This window comes from Ursus americanus, chromosome 18 (genome assembly GCF_024610735.1).
Source record: "Ursus americanus isolate L20-20 chromosome 18, mUrsAme1.1.p, whole genome shotgun sequence".
Classification (NCBI taxonomy): Eukaryota; Metazoa; Chordata; class Mammalia; order Carnivora; family Ursidae; genus Ursus; species Ursus americanus.
Window position 1 is genome coordinate 35,265,200 of NC_142144.1, and position 17,813 is coordinate 35,283,012.

The window sequence follows — 17,813 nt, forward strand, 5'->3', positions numbered from 1 at the left end:
GAATAATATTCGTTGTTGAGATACGCCACATTTTGTTTATCTAGTCATCCATGCCATTCATGATGGGCATTTGGGTTGTTGCTATTTTTTCACTATTATAGATAATGCTGCTATAAACATTTGTGTACAAGTTTTTGTGTGGATGTATAATTTCATTTCTCTTGGGAATATACCTAGAAGTGGAATTGTTGGGTAATATGATAACTCTACACTTAACTTTTTCAGGAACTGCCAGACTGTTTTCTAAAATGACTGCATCTAGGATGCCTGGGTGGCTCAGTCCATTGGAATGACTGCATCATTTTACATTTCCATCAGCAATGTATGAAGGTTACAATTTCTCACACCTTTGCCATTACTTATTATTACCTGATCATCTAGCTATTCTGGTGGTATGAAGCAGTATCTTGCGGTTTTGATTTGCATTTTCCTAAAAGCTAATGAAACTGAGTATCTTTTCATGTGCTTATTGACTATCTGTTCTCTGACTTCTGATTGTGTGTTAATGTGAGTCAAACCAAAATGGCTTAATAAAATAGCATTTTCTCCAATCTATTTCTTCTTTAAAATATTTTTTTCTGATCTGTCCCTCTCCCATCCCATTTCCTGTCCTATTCCCTCAACGCTTTATATATCTAGGTTTATGAGTAGAAATCCTGGAGAGTATGGATTTGGTTTTCCTTTCCAGTGTCAGAAGGCTGGAGCCATTCTCTTTCAGATCCGTCTCAAATCCTAGAGGGTGGAAGTGGTGGTGGGGGGGTAGGCAGGGGGGAAGGTACCCCTGGGGATTCTAATCTTGTGATAACAGAGGACAGTAACAAACAACAGTCCCTTAAATAGCCCAAGCCTGGCGCTTTCTCCTCCAGACCTTCAAGGTGCATGGTCTCATCATGGCTGGGGAGGTAGCGTCTCCCATAGCAGCAGGCCCAATTCTGAAGCAAATTCTAGGTCTGACCATGGGACCTCCTGAGCCAGGAATCACAGAGAGAACCATTTTGATTGTGGTAAGTGTGTATCACAGACACAATCCTCATTATGCCTTTGGGATCCTGTGCCACCTTTTTTTTTTTTATTTAAGATTTTACTTATTTATTTGACAGAGAGAGAGACAGCCAGCAAGACAGGGAACACAAGCAGGGGGAGTGAGAGAGGAAGAAGCAGGCTCCCAGTGGAGCAGGGAGCCCGATGCGGGGCTCGATCCCAGATCCCTGGGATCACACCCTGGGCCGAAGGCAGACACTTAACGACTGAGCCACCCAGGCACCCTGCCATCTAACTTCCTGACACAGAAGCTGGCAATGTAGTCAGTATGCCACACAGTGAAGTAGTTTTTATTCTTCCATCAATTAAAGAGACACAGATACTAATATACACCCATACAGAAACACACGGACACAAAGACGTATATGTGGATGCATACTCCATGTACGAAGAACAACCCACAGCTTCCCTCCCCTGCAACCTAAACACTTACATCTAAATGTTCCATGGTCACGTCTCTGAGGGATCTGCAGGATGGATGGAGCAGCTGACTGAGGATGGTGTCTGCACCCTTGCAGAATAACATTACTCGATCTTCAGGTGTCCTCACTAAGGATAAACAAACTAAGCAGAGTAACCATATAGGCCCATTGGTACAAGAACTTGTCTGGGCCACTGAGGGATGGCATGAAGCTGTTCCCATGACATTTGTTTCTGATTCTTTTGGGAGCTAAGTACTCATTGAATGGTCACAGAGGATAAATGATGCAGTCAGTAAAGACTGGTGGGAGTGGGAGGAGACCTTATACAACCAGTTCTTCCATTGGTTCAGTATCATCTTGGAAGACTCTGATGCAGAATCACATTTAGTTTCCCAAGTCCAAGTTCCAGACCAAGGCCCATACCTAGTAAGGACCAAGAATGAAGAATGACCTTCTTCCTCTTCAGTCTGAGGCTCAAACTAATTGAGAGTAAGATAGTATGAATTTCCCTTATATTGTCAGCCCCTATCTCTTACTCCAAGTTCAGGCTTTATGGGTTTATTCTCTGTTCTTATCTTGGCTTTGGGGGTTCAGACAAGCCACTATCCAGGAACACTAAAGAAGTATATGGTAGCAAGCTCCCAAAGAGAAATATATAGGGTATGTGAGGGAGAAAGTAAGAATGGCTATGGGTTTGTATTTGAGGCACCATACCTTTTAGAAGGCATGTGAGTGGGAGAAAACATTTGTGTGTATATAAAAGAGAAAGTCAACATGTGAATGTGTATGAAAGACAAATAAGGGGAGAGGACTGACTAGGAGGGGCACCTACCAATAACAGACATCCTCTTGCGCACATTGTTGAAATCCAAAATAGCCAGCAGTTGGTAGACTTTGGTCTCACCCCTTTCAATTACCGTGATCGTCTCAGATGTGCGGGAACGAAACACAAAGCCAAAGTTCCTGGCAGCAGTGACGAGGGCACCTTCATCTGGGGACTGAGCCTGGTATATCAGCTTACCTGGCAGGAGAGAAGAGGGCAACCAGAGCCCACAGAGATGTGCAACTGAAGTCAACCCAGAAGAGACACCAAGGGGCTTACATAAAGATAGAGCCCAGAAGGGAACATTTTTCTTCAAACTTCCTCACAAGTCTGGCTCTAAAAAGCTAGGTTGCATACAGGTCAGGTTTTTTTTCCTTCCCAATATTTTCAATTTATCACCGACCTGGGTTAGTATTATAGAGGTAAACAGTACATGCAATATACACAAACGAACAAAATATAGTTCACTCTCTGATTATGGTGGGTAAAGATGGGTCAGGGGGCTTGTTAAAAATACAGGTTCCTGAGCCCTACTCAAACTTACTGAGTCCAGAATCACAAAATATGGGAAGAGGACTCAGGAAATTGAATTTTTAACAAATCTCCTGAGTGAGTTTCTTACAGGTTGTTTGCGTAAACTGTTCCTATATAAGACTGGCTATACTTTGATAAACACTCCTATAAGACTGGACAATAAGGATAGGATCTATAGAACAGGATAGTAGGATTGATGATAATAAATCATCAATGACTTAATAAACAATTAAAAATATATATAAATGAGTATTGTCACCTTTGAAACTCTCACTCTGGGAAGCTAAATGATCACTGTGTTGAATCAGTCTGTCAATCTTATATTACTTAAGACATTTCTATAATTCCTCTTGAATTTTTTTACAGCAAAGTAAAATAAAATTTATTCTTTCCCATTTTGCCATTATAAGGTAATTTTAATCCATAGTTTTCAGTGTTCATTGTTGAAAAAAATACTTTCCTAGATTGTGAAGAAACACTTCAGAAAATTAACAACAAAAACCCTTGAGGGGCACCTGGGTGGCTCAGTCCATTAAACGTCTCCCTTTGGCTCAGGTCATGATCTCAGGATCCTGGGATCAAGCCCTGCATCAGGCTCCCTGCTCAGCGGGGAGCCTGCTTCTTCCTCTCCCTCTGCCCCTCCACTGCCTATGTGCCCCTGCCCTCTCTCTCAAATAAATAAAATCTTAAACAAAACAAAACAAAACCCTTGAATTCAATCCTCAGTTGTGACATGTACTATTTTTTTCTCATCACAAACTACTGTATTCTAATAACTGCTTCAAATTATTTTGTTCAAAAAAGAAAGGAACAAAGAACTACAATGATGAACGCAAACACTGTAGCACTGAAAAATGCATAACTCCTCTTTTAAAATATCACCACAGCCTGAGGCATATTTTGGATTATTTCTCTTCTGAAGGTCAATTTGATTTTTAGAAACAGTTATGCATCATCAGAGGCTTATACTTGTGAATAAGGCACACGGGACATATAATTTTAGGTCAGATTTAAGATGTATTTATGGGACAGTAAGACTATTTTCTTGTTTCCTACCTTGTTATTTAAGGCAATAAACAAGGACAATTCCAAATATGCTTCAAATAATAGCAACTTGTTAGAATGTCAGGTCTAGTGGTGGGGTAGGATCTAGTGGCATCAGTACAAAGCTCCCAAAGAGGGAAGGGACCCAAGAGGGTTGCCCGAGATTTGGGTTCTTATCTCTGCCTTAACTATAGGATTTTAGGCAAGTCATTTAATCTCTTTTAGCTTCAGTTTCCCTCTCTGTAAAACTGGCGTCATTTTTCTTGTTCTGCTTACTTAAGAGGGCTGTTATGAAGACTGTGGGCGATAATATAAATGCAAGCAATTTGGGGCACCTGGGTGTCTCAGTTAGTTAAGCAGCTGCCTTCGACTCAGGTTGTGATCTTGGGGTCCTGAGATGGAGCCCTGCATCTGGCTCCCTGTTCACTGGGGAGTCTGTTTCTCCCTCTCCGTCTGACCTTCCCCCCGCTCATGCTTTCACTCTCTCTCTCAAATGAATTAATTTTTAAAAATCTTAAAAAGTAAATGCAAGCAATTTGTAAAACTGTAAAGTGATATACAAATATAAGTTGCTACATGCCCAGTGCAGAGCCCAATGTGGGTGGGGCCTGAACCCACAACCCTGAGATCAATACAAGAGCTGAGATCAAAAGTCAGATGCTCAACGGACTGAGCCACCCAAATGCCCCAAAAGCCTTATTAATTTTTAATCAGTCATTTCTCATTCATTGTTTCTAAAAGAGGGTTTTAATAATAATTTTTTATTATGTTATGTTAGTCACCATACAGTATATCCTTAGTTTTTTTTTTTTTTTAAAGATTTTATTTATTTATGTGACAGAGAGACAGCCAGTGAGAGAGGGAACACAAGCAGGGGGAGAGGGAGAGGAAGAAGCAGGCTCCCAGCCGAGGAGCCCGATGTGGGACTCGATCCCGGTACACCAGGATCACGCCCTGAGCCAAAGGCAGACGCTTAACGACTGCGCTACCCAGGCGTCCCTATCCTTAGTTTTTGATGTAATGTTCCATGATTCATTACTTGCGTATAACACCCAGTGCACCATGCAATATGTGCCCTCCTTAATACCCATCACCGGCCTATCCCAGTCCCCCATCCCCCTCCCCTCTGAAGCCCTCAGTTTGTTTCTAAAAGAGGTTTAAGGAAATTCATGGATGTCATAGTCATATTTGATTACTAAAGAAACTAGGATATGTGGGGGATACCGTGAAATTGTGAAGCAACAAGAGGACAACTCAACTCATCCTTCAGGAAGTCTTATCAGAGATAATGGGTCTGATCTTGGGGACAATTCAGATAGACTCTGCGACAGAACATTGCTGAATCTCAAGATCAGAAGTTCCCTAGATAGCATCAAGTTTGACCCCTATCCAATGACTGAATCTTCTTTAAGACTAAGAGGTTGTCTTCTACTTGAAGCTCACTACTTGCCTATCCATACCATTGCAGGGCAACACTCACTATTAGAAAGCTCTTAGATTAAGCCATTTCAAATGATATCAAACCAAGCCCACCTGTAGCCATCCTAGATTCTATTACATATTCTCAGTCAATGAGTCCTCAGGCCCCTCCTCACCTTCCACTTTCTCTTCTGACATTACAGTATGACACAATGACAGTGAGAGGAAAAACAAGTGCACCCAGCGATCTCCCTTTTTCACTGCTTCCACCAAAGTCTTGTCATAAAATGAAAACTTAGGATCAGCCAGTTTGTTGTAGGAGAAGTCGACCTTTTCTGTTTCCTGGAACATACAAGCCAGAACAGAAGTCTTAGTGGCAGGCTGACACTTTACAGATGGTCTATTTGGGGACAACTTCTGGAATGTGATGGGAACTCTTAGGAGGATGGGAAGAGAAAATCAAGATAAATGGAGGAGACTCTGTGCTGGTTTCTAAAGCCTTTGTAGCTCTGACCTGGACTATCCATTCACTTGGGCCAGAAAAGATCCATCCCACAGGAGACAAGCTGAGCACTGGTTGACAGACCCTTCCTGCCCCCCTTCTTCCTCAGCTACCCTGAATGATCAGTGGCCATCTTCAGGCTCTATTCTTCCAAGTCCCAAATCTATGGTAATCAAACTTGAGGATATGAGGGAATAACTGCTCCATAATAGTAAATGGTGTCTGGAAAAAGTTTTGTCTCTGGTTGCCCTCTGTCTGATTTTGGGGGCTGGGAAGGGAACTGAGTACAGAGATATCACTGTGTGGCACTACTTCTATTTAACCCCACAGGTGGCTAGAGAGGAATACTGCAAGATAGAGGCAAGGCTATATAACAGGATGCTTCATACATACCTGTTGATCACAGACTTAATTTTGAGCCATTTTACTTGACCTGTCAGCATACCTGGTTCCTTCCTGCCTCTAACACTCATGAACCTAATATTCACTAACATTTTCCTGGCTCCTTTAGATATTGACTCTCACTCTCCATTTCAGCTAGGCTTCTAGTGACCATCTTGGGTAAACATGACTCAGTTTGGACCTGAGACTCTATTGTCTCCATCCTGGAGTGTCATGTTAATAACAGACTTCTCCAATTCATACCAGAGCTCTCAAGGACATTACTCCAGCTCTTTGTAGTTGTGGTGCTACCTGTGCTGGGTCCCAGTATGTCAAGTATAGACGTAACTGTCCTGGTTGGTGCTATGTCCAGAAAAGGGAAGTTTGTAGTGACCTATATTGGCTCTTTTTTTTTTTTAAAGATTTTATTTATTTACCTGAGAGAGAGAGTGAGTGAGAGAGAGAAGGAGCAGGGGGAGAGGGAGAAGCAGACTCCCCACTGAGTGGGGAGCCCAAAGCGGGGCTTGATCCTGGGACTCTGGGATCATGACCTGAGCCAAAGGCAGATGCTTAACCGACTGAGCTACCCAGGTGTCCCTATATTGGCTCTTTTACATATCCCATCTAGAAGGAGTTTTGTCATAGCAGTGAGGAAGTATGGTCAGGTCCATAACCAAGCCCCAGACCTGGACAACCACAGAATTGTGAGCTCTGGGAAGTTTGTGGGTTCAGTAATTTAAGATAATTCATTACATAGCATCTCCTGAGGCTTTCTAGAACTGGGCTCTTATACTGGCACACTCTTTGAAACTGGAATCTGGTGAGTGATGAGAGAAAAGCTGGAGAGGTAGGCATGAGGTAGATCCTGCATTACCATCTTATATGCAATAGGGAGTCATAGCAATTTTTTTGCTGGAAGTGATGTAATTATATCTGTGTCAGAGAAAGTCCTCTGGTAGCAGCATGGAGAATATACTGGAACTAGCAAGATGAGAAGTAGGGAAACCAGTTAGGAGACCATTCAGTAATTCACAAGAGAAATGATGTAGTAACAATAAATATTAAATTAAGGGAATGGTTTGAAAATATAGGGAGCTAGAATAGATACATGATATGAGGGGTGACTGAGGGAAAGAGTTAAGAATAATTTTATATTTCCTAACTGGGGCCCTGGATAGATGATAAGACCATTCACTGAGATAGGATACCTGTCAGGAGGAAGTTTTTAACAGGCTGAACTAGAGATACTTGAAGGACTTACAGGTAGTAATGAAAGCAGACATATATAGTTTTAAAGCTTAGGTAAGAGATCTGAGCTAGTTTCTAATCTCCCCTTCCAGGCAAGTAATGTTTGAGAACATTGGACCTGGCTGGGTACAGGAGTGAGGCAGGGTGGGCTTGGAGCTGCAGTATAGCATGATCTGAGAGGCAGCATTCATGGAAAATTCTGAAACTGAAAGCCAAACAATCAGTTAAATAAGGTTGAAAGGCAAATACAGGTACTAGACGAAAGGATGGAAACTGGGGATACCAGGTGAGAGGAAGGGGATTCAGAATGGAGGATAGAGGTGGTAACTGAGGAAATCCTTGAGATGCTGTGACATAGCTATAGATAGTTTTTATAAAATATCTTTAGTGTTGGCCGTGGGTGGGAAGGAGCTACAAAGGATTCCTTGGATAGATGGATTTGGAGGTCATCAGTAGGTAGGTGGTAGTTAAAGCCATGTAAATACTTGGAAAACATCAGCCCCTGTGGCCAAGTTGATGAGAAAAAGCAATTAGACAGGAAGAAAAAACAAGAAAACAGTTATTTAACAGAAGCCAACGGACAAGAAGATGTGGTCCGTATATACAATGGAATATTACTCAGCTATCAAAAAGAACGATTTCTCAACATCTGCAGCAACATGGACTGGATTGGAGGAGATATTGCTAAGTGAAATAAGTCAAGCAGAGAAAGGCAATTATCATATGGTTTCTCTCATCTATGGAACATAAGAACTAGGAAGAAAGGGACAAAGAAAGGGGGGTAATCAGAAGGGGGAATGAAGCATGAGAGACTATGGACTCTGAAAAACAAACTGAGGGCTTCAGAGGGGAGGGGGGTGGGGGAATGGGAGAGGCTGGTGATGGGTAGTAAGGAGGGCACGTATTGCATGGTGCACTGGGTGTTATACGCAAGTAATGAATCATGGAACATTACATCAAAAACCAGGGATGTACTGTATGGTGACTAACATGATATAATAAAAAAATATTATTATAAAAAAAAGTTCTTCCCTGGAGTGTCTGGGTGGCTCAGTTGGTTAAGCATCTGCCTTCGGCTCAGGTCATGATCTCAGGGTCCTGGAATCAGCCCTGCGTCAGGCTCCCTGCTCAGCGGGGAGTCTGTTTCTCCCTCTCCCTCCACCCACTTGTGCTCTCTATCTCAAATAAATAAATAACATCTTTTAAAAAAAAGTTCTTCCTTTTGTGTGTGTGTGCATGTGTGACCTGATAGCTCATTTGTTTTTACTGCTGCATAATATCCCATTGTATGGATGTACTAAGTATTTTTTTAAAAGAAAGGGAAAACTTTTTTTTTTTTTAATGATTTTTTATTATATTATGTTAGTCACCTTACAGTACATCCCCGGTTTCCAAACTTGAGCTGAGGGGAAAGAATCACATAAGAAGATAAGTTTCAGATATTAAGAAAGAGAGAACACAGGATTGACTGAAATTCCTGAAGAAGTAGGAAGGATATGGGAAAAAAATAATTCTTATACTTTGGTGGGATTATAAATTGATGCAATCTATCTAGAGAGCAATATGGCAATATTAAATGTATTAAAAATGTGGCTACCCTTTGACCAGCCAATTCCACTTCTAGGACTTTATTCTAAGGAAATAATTATCAGAAGAAGAGACAAAAATGTATGTACCAGGGTGCTTACCACAATGCTATTTATAATAACAAAAGAAAATGGAATAAAAATAGGGGATTGGTTAAATAAATTAAGGTACACCAATATAACTGGATATGCCACTCATTCAAAATGATGATGTAGACCTAAATTTATTGACATGGAAAGAAGACTACAATATATGTCAAGTGAATAAAAAGGAGGCTGAAAATAGCATACATGTTATAATGCTTCCTCTTTCCTTCCTTTTCTTTCTTTTCTTATTTTCTTTCTTCTCCCCTCCCCCTTCCCTCCATCCATCCATTCATATGTCTATCATCAGATCTCAATGTATATGTGTATGCATATATACACATGAAAAACATCTGGAAGAGTATATCCCCAAATTTTACACTGGTTTTCTACAAGAGATTGAGTGATTTTAACTTTCTTCTTCATACATTTCTGTATTATTTGGACTTTTTTTTATAGTGAGCACAGATTATTTTTTAAACAGAAAGAAACAAGAAAGTTTTTTCATTTTAAAACACAGATTTTTAAAAAAGAATTAATCAACAAATGGGAGTTTGAGCTATAAAATATGAATATTTAAAATGCAAGGAATTCTCAGGACACCTGGGTGGCTCAGTCAGGTAAGCGTCTGCCTTCGGTTCAGGTCATGATCCCAGGGTCCTGGGATCGATTCCTGCATTAGGCTCCTTGCTCAGTGGGGAGCCTACTTCTCCCTCTGCCCCCTGTTTGTGTTCTCTCTCTCTGACAAATAAATAAAATATTTTCTTAAAAAAAAAAATAAAACACAAACCCAAATCCCCTAAAATAAACACAGGCCATTTATATAATGCTTTCTGATATTATGGGGCCAATAAAAGCTTTACTATTTCAGGAGCTAAGGGACTCCCAATTTGTGTCAAGATGCTGCTACAAGCACAGCCTCAGCTCCCACATGCATTTCACAGGGAGTTGCAATCACTCACCTCAGAGACTTCTACCCTCTGTCCTTTCTTGTCATAGACACCACCTGTTGGTAAAGAAACAGAGCAGAGACTTGGCAAGGGTTTTAAAGAAAGGTTTAATTTTTTTTGTTGTTGTGGTAAGATACATATAACATAAAATGTTAACCATTATTTAGTGTACAATTACATTAATTACATTCCTTTGATGGCTTCTCTCAAGACTGCTTATTGGTCTGAAGGGAAACCAGGAGACTGCCAGCTTCAACAACATGCTGGTTTCTCCGTCTGATTTATTATGAGAGTGAACTCTCAAGACGTCGGGAATTCCTTGAGGACGGAGATTAAATCTTGTACATCTTGGTATTTCCAATGTCCAACACAATGGATTACCTCTATAAGGTATAAAATAAATGCTTTTTGGTAAGCAACTAAATGGAGTAGGGGATCTTTGTCTAGTGAATAGAGAAGGCTGGAGAATAAAGGGTAAATGTGAATTTCAGAGGCATACAGATTTAGAGGGAGATTACTCTTGAAAACAATCTGCAAAGTAGAATTTACCTAGGACTCAGGGAAAGCAGGAAGGCATGCATACCATAGAATATCCCATTAATAGAACACTTATTGAAAACCATGATGTTCTGAGTCAGGGTTCCCGTTTTGTCAGAGAACACGTATTTGACTTGGCCAAGCTCCTCATTAAGGGTGGTGGTGCGAGCCTGCGCTGGTGTGTTCTTTGGCGCATAAAACATCTTCCGATCCCAATTGATATAGTAACTGTTGCCCAATCTTATTATCTCAACACTATGAAGAAAGCAAGAAAAGAAGGGTCCTGGGTCAGAATAGATCAAATACATTATCCCAGTTTCCTTCTTAACAGTTCTGCGATAGGTCAGGGTGAGCACCTGAAATCAGAATATCTTCCTTGGGAACCTACCAGGGATTTTGAAGGACCCTTCCCACCAGCCAACCCAATGTAATTCTGATTTTGACCATTATCATTCAGGGCTTTACCACCTGAGACATACTTGATTAATTTTACTGGGGCATAACCCCCTTTCATTCTTTCTTCTTCCAAAACATACCCAGGAAAAGTAGAATATTTTGAATTTCTGCAGTAATGCAAGGCCTGATAGAATGAAGAACTAACTAATAAAAGGCTGCCTAGGTTTAATCAGAGGATTACTGTGGCTGTCATGTAAATCCACTGGTGAGGAAGAGAGAGAAACTTGAAACACTCAGAAGCTTCTTTGTTTCAGAAGAAGGGAAGGATGTATGAAAATCAGAAACAGCTTACAGAAGCTGACCTTCTGATAAATTTCCTGGCCGACCCAATCTGCCTGTGGGGTAGTTTCTCCCTCACCCCCACCCCCAATAGTGTCCTCTTCACTTTGTGTGAATTTTCCCTATTGCTTTTGTCACATTCCTCTTCTGTTCCAAATAAGGTACATTATAGATTCTTTACGGTTAGCAAGCACCTTTATTTTAAAACAGTTAAGATTTTTAAGGGGCCTCCTTCCTATCATCATTCATGCTTAATGTGTGTTAGTTTAGGTTGCTTCTAAGAGACAGCTGCACTGAGTAACGTGGATTTTTTAAATTCAGGTGAGGTCGGAGGGCTCTAGCCCACATTATTGACTACTAGACCTCATGTGCTGAATCTTGATCCCTCCCTTCCTTTGTCATACTAACCAACATAGCAATTTCTCTAAACCCAAACATTTAGTCATATTATTTCTATCCTTAGAGAGGTCTTTCCTGCTTTTAGGATAAAATCCAAACTGCTTGGCTTGTCATTTAAGGCCCTCCTGGATCTGATACCAAATTACCAACCAACACTTTACCCTAGGATACTCACTGTTCTCTGACGAGATCAAGCTTTTAAAAAAGACCAAACCTTCATACACTCTGATCTTTCTGTTTGCAATATTGTTTTGCTATCTTGTACTTGGTGAATTCTACTCTTTTCTCAAATACCAGTTTGAGTATTACTTTTTCTGTAAATCCCCAAGGCTCTCCAGGTAGAATCAGCTCATTCCTTTTCTAGTCTCCCATAGCATTCCCATATATAGTCCTATTACATCATTTTCCATATTGTACCATAATTATTTTAGTATCTGTTTCCATGTTATAAGCTTATCTAGAGAAACAGTTGTCTTGTTATTCATGTTCTTATTTCTAGCACCTAATATAGTGCTTGGCACATAGTAGGTGCTCAATAAATATTAAATTAATAAGATAATTTAGTCACTTAGGGTGCTTTTCAGGTTGGAATGTCACAGTGCAGGGTTTAGGAAACTTGGAAAGAAGGATGCAAAAATGTGTCTGGGTGTGCATGTGTGAAAGGGAATGTTGAAAACAGAAAAAGGAGATCAGAGAAAAGATTAATTTTATCTATTTCAAGTTTTTGTCTGAGCAAAGGAGGAAGAAACATCCTTTTCTTCACCAACTTTTAGAAACCAGAACTTATGTCATAATTATACCTATCTACCATTTATTTGCCTCATTGTTTCTATGGGAAAACAAGTTGTGAGTTCTGATTAACTGATTTACAAATGAATGTTTGGAACCTATCTCATTGATTAACTAGGGGCTGCCTGGCTGGTACTTCAGCATCACCAAATTTGTGTGCATTTTTTCTAATTATTGGATATGTTTATATGTCTTATTTAGTCATTCACATTATAAGCTATTTGAGGGTAGGGTTATTTTCTTTTTGTATAACTCACATAGTATCTAGCACAGTATTCTGGATATGCAAAGCACTTTCACAATCTCTAGACATTTTTTTTTTAACACTTGGACAAGAAATTTGACAGTTTCTTATCTTTTTTTTTTTTTACGATTTATTTCTTTACTTGAGAGAGAGAGAGAGTGCAAGAGCAAGCACAAGCAGGAGGGACAGAGGGAGAGGGAGAGAGAGAATCCCAAGTGTACTCTGTGCTGTGTACGGAGCCGGATGCGGGGCTCCATCTCACGACCCTGAGATCATGACCTGAGCTGAAACAAAGAGTCCGACGCTTAACTGACTATGCCACCCAGGCACCCTATCTGTAGACATCTCTCAGAGTGTTTTGTACACTGGACACTGTGGGAAGTAAAGAGTTAAAGAGCACACAATCTATGCTTTCTAAACATTCACACTCTATTTGGGGAGTTAAGTAGAAAGTATAAAGTCATTTCCTCCCCCTATAACACAAAGTGGTCAAAAAAGCCTACCTGACATAAAGGGAAATGGGCACCATAGTGTTGAGAATAATGAAGTAGGACCAGAATATGAGGACGGCAGAGACAACTGATGAAGACACATATTCTTTCCATGGCAGAAAATCCTGGAAGTAGTAGCCTTTCTTGTTCTCCCAAATGCCATGCCCAATTGCTAGGATAAAACACATGCTGCCTAAAAACAGAAAAATCTGAAAATCAAAAAAGAATTAAATTAACATTTCATCCAAGGCATGTGCTGCTTCAGATCTACCTTTTGGGACTTATCCCTCAACAAACTTCTCTCTGTTTTTGGAGGGCAGGGGGGGGCCTATAGTTCATAGGCTCTAACCAGTACTACATAGGACAGGGGAAAAAAAAAAGCCCAGCAGGAGCCATCCTTGGGATTTTGAAGGGAAATAAAAGTAACTAAACTATATTAAGTACTAATTAAGTATTGGGAACTGTGCTAAGTACTTTACCTATATTATTTAACTTAATATTTATAAAACTTCTTTTAGTAATAGATGAGGAACTTGATATTAAGAGTAGAAGAGTATTTTGCTTCAAGTCACTTAGGTACTAACTAGCACAGAGCCCGATGTGGGGCTTGATCTCACGACCCTGAGATCATGACCTGAGCCAAAAGCAAGAGTCCGCCGCTTCACTGACTGTACCACCCAAGTGCCCCTAAAGATGATCCTTCTTACCTAAGATTATGGTTCCAGATAATCTCAACCTGCCATCAGGTTGAGAGGAAAGGGCATAGAGGGACAAGGAAGCAAAAAAGACAAATTTGAGAATGATGTTTAGAAAATAAGTTTGGGAAGAGGAGATAATCTTTCTGAACTCATTTTACAAGGCCAGCATTACCCTGGTACCAAAGCCAGACAAGGACATTACAAGAAAAGAAAGCAATAAGCCAATATCCTTGATGAATATAGATGCAAAACTTCTCAACGAAATACTAGCAAATCAAATTCAACAACACATTAAAAGGATCATACACCATGATCAACTGGGATTTAGACATTAATGAAAGAAAGTGAAGACACAAATAAATGGAAAGATATTCTATGTTCATGGACTGGAATAGTAAACATTGTTAAATGTCTATACTACCCAAAGCTATCTATAGATCGAATGTAATTCCTGTCAAGATTACAATGGCATTTTTTTTGCAGAAATAGAAAAAATAATCCTAAAATTTCTATGAAACCCTGAAAAACCCTGAATAGCCAAAGTAATCTTGAGAAAGAAAACAAAGCCAGATGCATCACATGTCCTCATTTCAAGCTATATTATGAAGCTATACTAATCAAACCAGTATTGGGGTGCCTGGGTGGCTCAGTTGATTAAGCAGCTGCCTTTGTGTCCTGTGATCAAGCCCCACATCGGGCTCCTTGCTCAGTGGGGAGCCTGCTTCTCCCCTGCCTGTCACTCCCCCTGCTTGCACTTGCCCTCTCCCTTTCTCTCTCTCTCTGTGTCAAATAAAATCTTAAAACAAAAGACAACAGTACGATACTGGCATAAACACAGACATATACACCAATGGAACAGAATCAAGATTCCAGAAATAAACCCATGCACATATATATAGTCAACTGATACTGGACAAAGGAGGCAAGAACACTCAATGGAGAAAAGACACACTCTTCAGTAAATGGTGCTAGAAAAACTAGATAATCATATGCAAAAGAATGAAACTGGATCCCTATCTTATACCTCTCACAAAAATTTACTCAAAATGGATTAAAGACTTAAATGTAAGACCTGAAACCATAAAACTCCTAGGAAAAAAACAGAGAAAAAGCTCTTTGACATCTGGCAATGATCTTATGGATGTGACAACCAAAAAGCACAAGCAACAAAAGCAAAAATAAACAAGTGGGATTACATCAAATTAAAGACTGGTGATGGGTAGTAAGGAGGGCACGTATTGCATGGTGCACTGGGTGTTATACGCAACTAACGAATCATCGAACTTTACATCAGAAACCAGGGATGTACTGTATGGTGACTAACATAATATAATAAAAAAACATTAAAATAAAAAAAAATAAAGGCTTCTGCACAACAAAAGAAATGATTGAAAAATAAAAAGGCAATCTATGAAGTGGGAGAAGATATTTCCAAATCATATATCTGATAAGAGGTTAATATCCAAAATACATATATGCAACTCAATAGCAAATAGCAAAAAAGCAAATAATTTAAAAATGGGCAAAGGACCTAAATAGATAATAGGTTTCTTTTTTTTTAATTAAAATTTCTTTTTTTTAAAAAAAGATTTTATGTATTTATTTATGTATGTATTTATTTATTTGTGTGTGTGTGTGTGTGTGTGTGTGTGTGTGTGTGAGAGAGAGAGAGTGCGCACACGAGTGGGGGGCGGAGCAGAGAGAGAGAGAGAGAAGCAGACTTCCTACTGAGCAGAGAGCCGGACATGGGCGCCATCCCTGGACCCTGAGATCATGACCTGAGCTGAAGGTAGCCCCTTAACCAACAGAGCCATCCAGGCACCCTGGTAATAGGTTTTAAATATTTACTTCATATTTAGATTTCAAATGCCCAAAAGGTATGTGAAAAGCTACTCAACATCACTAATTATCAGGGAAATGCAAATCAAAACCACAGGGAGATGTCACCTTAGAAAGGCTATAGTCAAAGAATGTTAGAATGGCTGTAATAAAAAAAAAAAAAAAGAGAGAGAGAGATAACAAGTACTAGGGAGGATGTACACTGTTGGTGGGAATGTAAATTGGTAGAGCCACTATGAAAAGAGTACGGATGCTCCTGAAAAAATAAAAACTAGAACTACCATATGATCTAGTAATTCCACTTCTGAGTATATATCTGAAGGAAATTAAATCACTACCTTGAGGAATAATCTGCACCCCCATGTTCACTGCACCATTATTTACAACAGCCAAGACATGGAAATCAACTGTCTACTGACAGATGAATGGATAAAGAAAATGTGTTATGCACGCGCGCACACACACACACACACACACACACACACACACCCCGGAATATTAGCCATAAAAAAGAAGAAAATTCTGCTATTTGTGACAACATGGATGAACCTTGATGGCATTGTGCTAAGTGAAATAAGTCAGAGAAAGACAAATACTCTGATATTCTATATGTGGAATCTAAAACAAAAACAAAGCCTCATAAAAACAGACAGCAGATTGGTGGTTGCCAGGGGCCAAGCGTAGGTGAGGAGGAGTGGGGTGAAGGTGGTCAAAGAGTACAAAGCTCCAGTTATAAGATAATTAAATTCTGGAGATGTAATGAACAGCATGGTGACTATGCCTAACAATCTTGTATTGAATACTTGAAAGTGGCTGAGAGAGTAGATCTTAAAAGTTTGTACCACCGAACTAACAAAAGAGTTGGAACTCTGTGAGGTGATGGATGTGTTAACTACCCTTACTGTGGTAATGATTTCACTATATATTTGATATATACAGATATCAAATCACTGTGTGGTATACTTTAAACCTATACAATGTTGTATGCCAATTATATCTTAAAAATGAAAAAATATTGAACATTTTTATATGAATGGAATCACTTGGTATATGCTCTTTTTTGGACGGGCTTCTTTTGCTCAGCATAATTATTTTGGGATTCATTTATATTTTTACATCTACTGATGGTTCATTTATTTTTATTGCTGAGTAGTATACTTCTATTGTATGGTTACTGCACAATTTGTTTACTAATTTGTTGGACATTTAAGTTTTTCCAGTTTACGGCTATTGCAAACAGCTGTACTAAACACATGTGTACAAGATTTTGCATGGATATATGCTTTCATTTTATTAGTAAATCTCTAGAAGTGGAATTGCTGTATCCTACAGTAAATTTATATTTAGCTTTTTAGGAAAATGCCAAATGCTTTCCAAAGTGGTTGTACAATTTTATGTTCCACTTACACTACATGCCCACATACCTCTAGAGCAGACAGATATGATGTTACTGTTGAACCACTTCTAAGTCTACTCAACGGTCTTCACACCTGTGCCCTTTGTCACAAGGTGTGACTCAAAGCAACACATCCCCATTGCTAGATGATTGGAGTTCTCATCTTTGAAAAGTGTTTGTTTGTTTTTGATGGGAAAGTCTTTGAAGACAAGAGTATAAAAGGCAGGAGGAGTAGGTCTAACTGAGACCATTCTCAAAAAATGAGATTTTAAAAAACTTTTTATTATGAAAAATTTCAAACACATATTAAATTATGTAAGTAGTATAATGAATCCCTGTGTACCCATCACCCAGTTTCAACAACTTTCAATTCATGGCCAGTTTTATTTCATCTATGCCCCTCTTCCCCTTTAAAGCAAATTTCTCACATTATATAATTTTATCTGTAAACTGTTCAATATATACCTTTAAAGGATATTAAACATATAACCACAATACCTTTATCACTTAAAAATTAAAAATAAATCCTTAGTATCATTCCATATTTGAGATTTGAGTGTTGAGTGAGTAACGGGATGGGAGAGAACAAAACGGAGGAGGATTGAGAGAAAACAGTAAAAACTGCTTTTATTTCTAGCCAAATGCGGATTC

General features: G+C 39.4%; 1 protein-coding gene across 1 annotated transcript in view; it reads right to left on the reverse strand.

Annotated features, from left to right (window-relative positions):
* The window catches only part of LOC123781345 (phospholipid-transporting ATPase FetA-like), a 102,884-nt gene that overhangs the window by 17,546 nt on the left and 67,525 nt on the right, over window positions 1-17,813 (reverse strand). The window contains exons 12-17 of the mRNA XM_045780807.2: window positions 13,242-13,438; window positions 10,618-10,826; window positions 10,047-10,090; window positions 5,460-5,625; window positions 2,296-2,484; window positions 1,475-1,590 (exon numbers count right to left, since the gene is read on the reverse strand). Coding sequence (XP_045636763.1) covers window positions 1,475-1,590; window positions 2,296-2,484; window positions 5,460-5,625; window positions 10,047-10,090; window positions 10,618-10,826; window positions 13,242-13,438 — 921 coding nt within the window. The remainder of the gene's footprint in view (window positions 1-1,474; window positions 1,591-2,295; window positions 2,485-5,459; window positions 5,626-10,046; window positions 10,091-10,617; window positions 10,827-13,241; window positions 13,439-17,813) is intronic.